Below are 12,313 nucleotides of genomic sequence, written 5' to 3'. Positions count from 1 at the left end.
TGGGTAAAATAGACGTTGACGTTTGGGAGTTGTAACTGCTGGGATTTATAGTTCACCTACAACCAAAGAGCATTTTGAACTCCACCAATGATGGAATTCAACCAAACATGGCATACAGGACTTCCATGACCAACAGAACACACTGGAAGGGTTTGGTGGGCATTGACCTTGGGTTTGGGAGTTGTAGTTCACCTACATCCAGAGAGCACTGTGGACCCAAACAATGATGGATTTGGACCACACTTGGCACAAATACTCAATATGCCCAAGTGTGAACAATAGTGGAGTTTGGGTAAAATAGACGTTGACGTTTGGGAGTTGTAACTGCTGGGATTTATAGTTCACCTACAACCAAAGAGCATTTTGAACTCCACCAATGATGGAATTCAACCAAACATGGCATACAGGACTTCCATGACCAACAGAAAACACTGGAAGGGTTTGGTGGGCATTGACCTTGGGTTTGGGAGTTGTAGTTCACCTACATCCAGAGAGCACTGTGGACCCAAACAATGATGGATTTGGACCACACTCGGCACAAATACTCAATATGCCCAAGTGTGAACAATAGTGGAGTTTGCAGAAAATAGACGTTGACGTTTGGGAGTTGTAACTGCTGGGATTTATAGTTCACCTACAACCAAAGAGCATTCTGAACTCCACCAATGATGGAATTCAACCAAACATGGCATACAGGACTTCCATGACCAACAGAACACACTGGAAGGGTTTGGTGGGAATTGACCTTGGGTTTGGGAGTTGTAGTTCACCTACATCCAGAGAGCACTGTGGACCCAAACAATGATGGATTTGGACCACACTCGGCACAAATACTCAATATGCCCAAGTGTGAACAATAGTGGAGTTTGGGGAAAATAGACGTTGACGTTTGGGAGTTGTAACTGCTGGGATTTATAGTTCACCTACAACCAAAGAGCATTCTGAACTCCACCAATGATGGAATTCAACCAAACATGGCATACAGGACTTCCATGACCAATAACTGGAAGGGTTTGGTGGGAATTGACCTTGAGTTTGGGAGTTGTAGTTCACCTACATCCAGAGAGCACTGGAAGGGTTTGGTGGGCATTGACCTTGTCTAACAGACGAGAGTTCTTTCTCCCACCCTGGACATATAAACCGCACTCGCCTCGTTTCCAACAGACCTCACAACCCCTGAGGATGCCTGCCGTAGATGTGGGTGAAACGTCAGGAGAGAATGCTGCTGGAACCCATCTATGTATCCTTAATCTTGGTGCAGCCTGCCCCCTCATGGCCAACTTTGGAAATGCAGCCAAGGCTTGATCTCGAATGTTGTGGTTTTGGCTTTTGAAAATAACAACAACATAAAGCAATAATATCTAATATAAAATAATATTTAAGAATAATATATGATAATGATAATGTATAATATAATGACATAAGCGATCTATACACATAAATATGTATATGTGTATCTGTGGCTGGGGTGTCCACTTACACAGACACAAACATCTATAGCTCCTCCACCACAGGCATCCCAGTGTTCCTCTCTCCCCCCATTAGTGTGGAATTTGCATGACTCCGCCCACTGCCTCTCCTTCAACCATTTCCTAATCTTTTCTATGGCACACAGCAAACACAGGAATTGATCAGCAACTGAACATACCAGAACATACTATTTTACTTTCTATTATTATAAAAATATAAAATAATAAATATAATATATAATATAACAATAAAATAATTTTATATTATTTTTATTTCATAGTTTTTATTTCTTTATTATTTTTTATATTATATTTTTATTTTATATTATTATTTATTTTTATTTTGCTTTATATTATTATGTTATAATAAAAATAAAAATAATAATAATACAAAGTAAAATAAAAATAAATGTTACCAATAATATAAAATATTAAATATAACATATAATGAAAAAATAAAAATAAGAATATAAAATAATAAATATAATACATAATATAAAAATAAAATAATTTTATATTATTTTTATTTCATCGTTTTTATTTCTTTATTATTTATATATATTATGTTTTTATTTTATATTATTAGTATTTATTCTACAAAAATAATAATGTAACATTATTTACATAATAAATAATACAAAGTAAAATAAAAATATATGTTACCAATAATATAAAATATTAAATATAACATATAATGAAGAAATAAAAATAAGAATATAAAATAATATAATATATAATATAAAAATAAAATAATTTTATATTATTTTTATTTTATAGTTTTTATTTCTTTATCTTTATATATTATGTTTTTATTTTATATTATTAGTATTTATTCTACATAAATAAATAATAATATAACATTATTTACATAATAAATAGTAATACAAAGTAAAATAAAAATAAATGTTACCAATAATATAAAATATTAAATATGATATATAAAAAATAAGAATATAAAATAATAAATATAATATATATAATATTTATTATTTTATATAAATATTTTTATATAAATACGAATAATAATTTAAATGAAAAATATATAATAAAGAAATAAAATAAAATAACAATATAAAATTATTTTATATAAATAATTTTATATTGTTATTTTATTTTATTTCTTTATTATATATTATATTTTTCGTTTATATTATTATTCGTATTTATTTTCATTTTACTTTATATTATTATTTATTATGTTATAATAATATAAAGCAAAATAAGAATAAATATCAATATAAAATAATCAATATATAATAAAGAAATAAAAAATAAAATAAGAATATAAAATAAGAATATAAATAATAAATATACTACATAATATAAAATAAATTTATATTATTATTTTATACTATTTTTATTTCTTTATTATAGATTTTTATATTAGTATAAAATGTTACCAATAATATAAAATATTAAATATAATATATAATGAAGAAATAAAAATAAAATAAGAATAAAACACTAAAATATAAAATATATACATCTAAAATAAAAATAATATAAAATAAAAATATATAAGAATATAAAACAATAAATATAAAAATAATATAAAAGTATAATGTAATATATAATACAAAATAATATATATTATGAAGTCAAATACAATATAAAAATAAAAATATATAATAATATAAAAATAAATATAAAATAATATAAAAGTATAATGTAATATATAATAAAAAATGATATATAATAATATGAAGTCAAATAAAATAAAAAATATAAAAAATATAATATAATAATATAAAATAATAAATATAAAATAATATAAAAGTATAATGTAATATATAATACAAAATAATTGACATATAATAATATATATAATATGAAGTAAAATAAAATATTAAAATAATGTAATATAAAATAATAAATATAGTAATATATAATATAATAAACATATAAATAATATTAAAGTATAATAATAATAAGTAACATCTAATGCAAAATAATAAGTGCAGAAGGCCTTGCTTGCAATGCCTCCTCCAGAAGGCAAGAGGGAAGCATTGGGAGGCATGCATTTTCCTGCACATGCACATCACTTCCTGTTGTCATGAAACATGCGGCACACATTTCCGGCACATGCTGGGAATGCAGCTTCGTGCCTTGCACTGACCTTTGCTCTCTTTCTGACCGATCTCTCCATCTATTTGTCTCAATATTCCTCCATCGCATGCATGCATTAAATCTGCAGCATGCATTTCCTGCAAATGTTTGCAAAGTCCCTGGGAGGGAGGCTGCTGTGTGCATTGCGCTGCAACCTTGGCTCTCTTCTTGACTGAGCTCTTTCTCTCTCCATCCTTCCATGGGATGCAACACTGCAACCTTGGCTCTCTTCTTGACTGAGTTCTTTCCCTATCCTTCCATCTAAATGACCATGCAAACCTTCCGAAAGGTCCTGGTGCACCTCTCCAAGGAGAATGGCATCCCCAAAGCTGCAGACTTCCAGCAGGTAAGTCCTAAAGAACAATGGTGGGATTGTTTTGGGTGGAAAGGGTCTTGAGAGGGTCCTTTCCCGTGTCGTTGCAGAGCATCGTGGGCTTCTTCTGCCAAGGAGTCCAAGAGGACGCCTTGAGGGTCCACTGCGGGATGGAGCAAAGCCGCTTCCTCATCTCCAACAAGGAGTTTCCCGGGTCAAGAGGGGCCTGGATTCAGGTCAGAAGCCCACCAAGACCTCAACTATCTCTCTCTCTCTCTCTCTATCTATCTCTCTATCCTCCTAGCTATCTATCTTCCTAGCTATCTATCTTCCTATCTATCTATCTATCTATCTATCTATCTATCTATCTATCTATCTATCTATCCATCCATCCATCCATCCATCCATCCATCCATCTAGCTATTCATCCATCTAACCATCTATCCATCCATCCAGAATCTCTACTATCTATCTATCTATCTATCTATCTATCTATCTATCTATCCATCCACCCTTCCGTCCGTCCGTCCATCTGTCCGTCCGCTATCTATCAATCTATACATCCATCCATTCATCCAGCTATTTATCATCTACTTCTATCGAACTATCTATCTATTCATCCATCCCTCTATCTATCCATTCCTCTTTCTATCTATCTATCATCTATCATCTATCTATCTATCTATCTATCTATCTATCTATCTATCTATACATCCATCCATCCATCCATCCATCCATCCATCTAGCTATTCATCATCTACTTCTATCTATCTATCTATCTATCTATCTATCTATTCATCCATCCATCTATCTATCTATCTATCTATCTATCTATCCATTCCTCTATCTATCCATCCATCCATCTAATTAGATATTATCTATCGATCTATCTATCTATCCATCCATCCAATTATATCTATTCCATCTATCTATCTATTGATCTATCTATCTATCTATCTATCCATCCATCCATCCATCCATCTAATTATATATTATCAATCTATTCCATCTATCTATCTATTGATCTATCTATCTATCTATCTATCTATCTATCTATCTATCTAATTAGATATTATCTATCGATCTATCTATCCAGCCATCCAATTATATATAATCTATCTATTCCATCTATCTATCTATCTATCTACCTACCTACCTACCTATCCATCTATCTACCCATCCATCCAATTATATATTATCTATCTATTCCATCTATTCATCCATCCATCTAATTATATATTATCAATCTATTCCATTTATCTATCTATCTCTCTATCTATCCATCCATCCACCAACCTATTTATTATCTACCTCTCCATGCATCCATGCATCATCTCTCTCTCTATTTAATCTAGCTATCTCTATCTATCTATCAATCCCGTCCGCCTGTCCATCCGCCTACTTATCGATGCCTCCCTCCGTGTATGAATCCTTCTCGTCCCCGCAGCGCCCTGCGTCCTGCCCCATGAAGCTCTTGAGCCGCGACCCCTCGGCCTCCCTTCCGGCGGTCAAGCCTTTGCATGGCGGGGTGGACGCTGCCGTGGCCACACTCCTGCAATCGGCCGGAGGGAAGGTCCTGCTGACCCGCCGATCCCCAAGGATGGCCCTCTTCCCGGACGTCTGGGTCCCGCCAGGTAAGCACTGGGAGGAAGAGGAGGAGGAGGAGGATGCTCAAAGCAATATATATAAAAATTTCTATTTTTATATATATTCCTCCAATGCTCAAGACCCATTGTATACAACAACTTGGCACCCTATATATATGATATAATAATAATAATAATAACAATAATAATAATAATAAATGACAACAGAGTGATCTTGTTTGCTGTGTACTCATCTTGTTGTGTTTCCAATAATAATAATAATAATAATAAATAATTCATCCCACTTTGAAGAGAGGCATGTAAGAAAGAATATATATTAATAATATAATAATATTAAAATATAATGATAATGCTATAATAATATTGATAAAAATAATAAATAATATGCGATAATAAAATAATAATATATGATAAAATTAATAATATAATATTAAAATATAATGATGATGATAATGCTATAATAATATTGATAAAAATAATAAATATGTGATAAAATAATAATATATGAAAAAATAATATATGTGATAATGATAAAAATAAAATATAATAAAATAATATATGATAGTATTGATAAAATAAAATATATGATAATAAAAATAAAATATATTGATAAAATAATAATATAATATAATAAAATAATATGGTGATAATATATGATAATAAAAATGAAATAATATATGATAATAATAAAAATAAAATAATATATGATATTGATAAAATAAAATAATAATATAATAAAATAATGTGAAAATATTGATAATATATGATAATTATAAAATAATAATATATAATAATAAAAATAAAGTAATAATATATAGTAATAAAAATAAAATAATATATGATATTGATAATAATAATAAAATAAAATAAAGTTATATGGTGATAATATATAATATATGATAATAAAAATAAAATAATATATAATAAACACAAAATAATATATAATATTGATAAAATAAAAAATATAATAATAAAATAAAATAAAATTATATAATAATAAAAATAAAATATGATATTGAAAAAAATAATAACATAATAAAATAAAATTATATGGTGATAATATATAATAAAAATAAAATAATATATGATAATAATGAAAATAAAATAATATATGATAATATTGATAAAATATATGATAATAAAATAAAATAATATATAATAATAAAATAAAATAATATATGATGATATTGATAAAAATAAAAAAATAATATAACGATGGTAATAATAATTGATTTGCAAGAGATGTCCCTTTTCCCTTTTTCCAGGTGGCCACATTGAACCAAATGAGCAGGTAAATAGGTGTTTTGCGACCTCTTGCAATGGCTCCAAAGACCCTGATGTGTTCTGGAAACGGTCCGGATTCTGCTCCGAACTTCTGCTTCCTTTCCCTAGTTGCTGGACGCGGGGCTGAGAGAATTGCAAGAGGAAACGGGCTTGAAGCTGAGTGAAGGAGAGTTCTCCTGGAGCATGCTGGGACTTTGGGAGGTAAGGGAGGCAAATCAAGTATTATTATTATTGTTCTAATTCTAATATGAATAACATCACAATATATTATACGTTAGAATGTATTATTTATATTGCAATTATTCCAATATAAATAATATCACAGTATTATACATTATGTTATAATTATTATAATATAAATAATATCGCATTATACATTATAATTATTATAATATAAACAATATAGCAATATTATACATTATGTTATAATTATTATAATATAAATAATATCACAATATCATACATTACGTTATAATTATTATAATATAAATAATATCGCAATATTATACATAATGTTATAATTATTATAATATAAATATCGCCATATTATACATAATGTTATAATTATTATAATATAAATATCGCACTATTATACATAATGTTATAGTTATTATTATATAAATATCACAATATTATACGTTATCTTATAATTATTATAATATAAATATCGCAATATTATACATTATGTTATAATTATTATAATATAAATAATATCGCAATATTATACATAATGTTATAATTATTATTATATAAATATCACAGTATTATAGATTATGTTATAATTATTATAATATAAATAATATCGCAACATTATACATTGTTATAATTATAATATAAATAATATCGCAATATTATACATTATGTTATAATTATTATAATATAAATAATATCACAATACTATTTATATTATAATAATATAAATTATTATATTCTTTATATTGTTCTAATAATTCTAAATAATATCACAATATACGTTATAGTTATAATTATAATACGAATAATATCACAGTATACATGTTATTATTTATACTGTTCTCATTATACAACTATACATAATATATTACATATTATATTTTATATTTATATGTTATAATGTATCATTTTATGTCGTCATAATTATTCTAAATGATATAATATATAAATAACATCACAATGAATTATGTAGTATAGTGTATTATTTTATATTGTTCTAAATATTCTAATATAATTTCCCGTCCAGTCTGTGTATCCGCCATTGCTGAGCCTTGGATGGCCAACCCACCATCACGTTGTGGCCTACCTCCTTTTGCGTTCGTACGAGAGCCACGGCCAATTAGAGGTAGGATTATTATTATTATTATTATTACAATGTTTATTTATTCCCCGCTTTATTTCCTCTCCACAATAACATAAAATAATAATAACAATAACAATAAAATAAAAAAAATAAAAATAACAATTATTGTGAGGACTGATATAATAATAATATATAAAATATAAAATAACAATTATTATTATTATTATTATTATTATTATTATTAACTTTATTTATTCCCCGCTAACATCTCCTGAAGGACTCGATGTGGCCAACAAAACAACATAATAATACAGCAATAAAACTCATAAAGCAAACAATAAACATCAATAAATAACAATAATATATAAAATATAATAATAATAATAGCAATAATATATAATAATAATGATAGATAAATATAATAATAATAGCAATAATGTATAATAATAATAATAATAGATAAATATAATAATAATAGCAATAATATATAATAATAATTTATAAAAATAATAGTAATTTTTGTGATGACTGATATAATACTAAAAACAGTAATATATAATATAACAATAATAACAATAATATATAAAACGTAATAATAATAGCAATAACATAAAAATAATACTAGATAAATATAATAATAGCAATAATATATAATAATAGATAAAAATAATAGTAATTATTGTGATGACTGAAATAATAATAAAAAGTTATATAAAATAACAATAACAATAATATATAAAATATAATAATAGCATTAATATATAATAATAGATAAATATAATAATAACAATAATATATAAAATAACAATAATATATAAAATATTATTTATTAATTAAATAATAAAAAATAAAAATATAATAATAATAGCAATAATAATAATAGATAAAAATAATAGTCATATAATAGCAATAAAATAAAAAATAACAATTATTGTGATGAGCAATAATATATAAGAATAAGAATCGTAATATAATAGCAATAATATAAAGTAACAGATAACAATAGTTGTGATAACTGATATAACAATCATAGCAATAATATATAATAATAATAGATAAGAATAACAGTAATATAATAGCAATAACATAAAATAAAAATAATTATTGTGATGTTAGATGTAATAAAGTAATAGCAATAATATAAAAAAGTAACGATTTTTAGTATTGACACAATAATAATATAATAGCAATAATATAATATAACAGATAACAATGATTGTGATGACTGATATAATAATAACAGTAATAATAGATAAGAATAATAGTAAAATAGCAATAAAATAAAAATTATGGTGATGTTAGATGTAATAAAGTAATAGCAATAATATAAAATAATAATTATTGTGATGACTGATATAGTAATAATAGCAATAAGATAATAATAAATAAGAATAGTAATAGCAATATAATAAAAATAATTATTGTGATGTTAGATATAATAAAGTAATAGCAATAATACAAAATAATAAATAACAATGATTTTGAGTATTGATACAATAGTAATATAATAGCAATGTAAGAATAATAAGAATAGTAATATAATAGCAATAATATAAAATAATGATTTTGATGATTGATATAATAATAATAGCAATAATAATATATAATAATAGATAAGAATAATAGTAATAGAATAGCAATAAAATAAAATAAAAATATATAAAAATAATAGTAATATAATAGCAATAAAACAAAAAATAACATTTATTGTGATATTAGATATAATAATAATGTAATAGCAATAATATAATAGATAATGATTTTGGTGATTGATATAATAATAGCAATAATATATAATAATAGACAAAACGCAATAATATAAAACAATAGATAATAACAATGATTGTGATGATTTATATAATAATATAATAGCAAATATATAAAGTAATAATAGATAAGAATAACAGTAATATAATAGCAATAAATTAAAATAAAACATAACAATTATTGTGATGTTTGATATAATAATAATGTAATAGCAATAATATAAATTAATAGATAATGATTTTGATGATTGATACAATAATAATATAGTATCAATAATATAAAATAACAGAAGCATTAGATAATAATATTACAATATTTCAGGCGAGGCTGAAGCCCAACGAAGGCGAAGTGAGTGCCTATGCGTGGCTCGATGTGCCCGTTGCAGCAGCAATCGCCGGCGCAGGAATTGGCGACCACGAAGGGACCACCCTCCCGCCGACCGTCAGGTATTGAAAACATTGAAACAAAAACTGCAACGAGAACCAACAAGAACCGGGCTGTGATGCAGCTAGCGGATAGCCAGATGCATTAAATCCCCACTGACCAAGAGGTCATGAGTTCGAAGCCAGCCCAAGTCGAAGTGAGCTTCCGGCCCTTAGTCTAGCTTGCTGTCGACCTATGCAGCCCAAAAGACAGTTGCACCTGTCAAGTAGGAAAGCAAAGAGAATGAGACAGACAAATCATCTGATGTCCTCCTCTTCTTTCCTTCCTTTCTCTCTGGAGCAGCATCACCGAAGTGGACAACGGCTCGTCCAGGAGGGTCCCGATCCCGACGGCCACGTTCTTCGACCACGACGCCAGCAACAGCAAAGGGGTCAGTGCTGGGACACGGTTCGCCCTGTGGAGGTGGCTCCGGACGATGCAAGCGGAAGGATGAGCTGGTGGACGGCCAAGGGCTTTGCTTAGGAAGACAACGCTGGTCATGGCATTGGCCTGGTCTGGCCTGGCGGACAGGGAATCACCTTACTCTTACCCATATCCCTTACTCTCAATGATATTCTTAGCCTTATTCTTACCCATATGGCACTGCTGACCCTTACTCTCACCAATATTCTTAACCTTATTCTTAGCATTTCCCTCTTACCCAAATTCCACGGCTGACCCTTACTCTCAGTGATATTCTTAACCTTATCTTACTCCACGTCTTACCCTTACTCTTAATGATATTCTTAACCGTATTCTTACCCCTATTCTTAGCAGCTAAGCCAGTAAGTCAGAGGGGGCGGGGCCAAAAAAAGCAACGTCGCGACCCCTATAAAATGGCCATGCGACCCCTCTGGAGGTTGCGACCCCCAGGTTGAGAACCGCGGTCTTATACAAATTTCACAGCTTACCCTAACTCTCAATGATATTCTTAACCTTATTCTTACCCATATTCTTAGCGTTTCCGTCTTAGCCGAATTCCACGGCTGATCCTTACTCTCAATTATTCTTATTCTGATCCTTATTCTTACCCCCATTCTTTCCATTCCCTTCTTACCTATATTCCATGGCTGACCCTTACTCTTCTCTATGTTCTTACCCTTATCCTTACCCATATTCGTAGCCTGACTCTCCTTCTTACCCACATTCCCACTCTTACCCATAACCTTAGCCTTACTCTTATCCATATTCCCACTCTTAGCCTCATTCTTACCTATTGTTTATTATATATTATTATATAATGATAATATATAGTATTATATATAATATAATAATATTATATTATTGTATTAATATATAATATATAATATCATTATATAATGATATATAATATATTATTATAATACAATTATATAATTATATATTATAATAATTTATTATATTAATATATGATAATATATTATTATATCATTATTATAATATACCTTAGCCTTACTCTTATCCATATTCCCATTCTTAACCTCATTCTTACCTATTGTTTATTATATATTATTATATAATGATAATATATAGTATTATTATATATTATTATATAATAATACATATTATTATAATATATAATAATATAATTATATATTATATAATAATGAAATATAATATTATTATATAATTATATAATATATATTGTATTGTATTATTATATTAATATATGATAATATATTATTATATCATTATTATATATTAATTTATATTATTATATAATAATATGTAAAAATATATAATTATATTATATAACAATATATAATAATTAAGTATTTTATAAGGAAATAACATTATAATATTATTATATAATAATATATATTATATCATTATTATATATTTATATTATTATATAATAATATGTAATAATATATAATTATATATAATAATTAAGTATTTTATAAGGAAATAATATTATTATAATATTATTATATAATAATATATATAATATAATATAATATATTAATATATGATATTATTATATCATTATTATTTATTAATTTATATTATTATATAATAATATGTAATAATATATAATTATATATTATATAACAATATATAATAATTAAGTATTTTATAACGGAATAAT

At 26.5% G+C, this 12,313-nt stretch overlaps 1 protein-coding gene across 2 annotated transcripts; it reads left to right on the top strand.

The window, feature by feature from the left end:
• The first annotated feature begins 3,403 nt into the window (after positions 1-3,403).
• Positions 3,404-10,958, top strand: NUDT17 (nudix hydrolase 17). Of its 2 annotated transcripts, XM_060757859.2 has the most exons (8): positions 3,408-3,921; positions 3,999-4,124; positions 5,336-5,522; positions 6,761-6,786; positions 6,888-6,980; positions 7,999-8,097; positions 10,144-10,268; positions 10,549-10,958. In XM_060757859.2, the coding sequence occupies exons 1-8, from the start codon at positions 3,841-3,843 to the stop codon at positions 10,697-10,699; spliced, it is 888 nt and encodes a 295-aa protein (XP_060613842.2). In that variant the 5' UTR covers positions 3,408-3,840; the 3' UTR covers positions 10,700-10,958. The 2 variants fall into 2 exon arrangements, with proteins under 2 accessions (XP_067328679.1, XP_060613842.2); XM_067472578.1 differs by lacking the exon at positions 7,999-8,097 and having other exon boundaries at positions 3,404-3,921.
• Positions 10,959-12,313: the final 1,355 nt, after the last annotated feature.

This window comes from Anolis sagrei, chromosome 12 (genome assembly GCF_037176765.1).
Source record: "Anolis sagrei isolate rAnoSag1 chromosome 12, rAnoSag1.mat, whole genome shotgun sequence".
NCBI classification, from domain to species: Eukaryota; Metazoa; Chordata; class Lepidosauria; order Squamata; family Dactyloidae; genus Anolis; species Anolis sagrei.
The sequence above is the reverse complement of the archived record's forward strand: the minus strand, read 5'-3'. Positions and strand labels throughout refer to the sequence as shown.

Bases quoted from the DNA above. Each gene is read 5' to 3' on its own strand.
- NUDT17 (XM_060757859.2), top strand. From the start codon at position 3,841: ATGACCATGCAAACCTTCCGAAAGGTCCTGGTGCACCTCTCCAAGGAG. The intron at 3,922-3,998 runs GTAAGTCCTAAA...GTGTCGTTGCAG, and splicing joins AAGCTGCAGACTTCCAGCAG to AGCATCGTGGGCTTCTTCTG. The intron at 6,787-6,887 runs GTAAATAGGTGT...TCCTTTCCCTAG, and splicing joins ACATTGAACCAAATGAGCAG to TTGCTGGACGCGGGGCTGAG.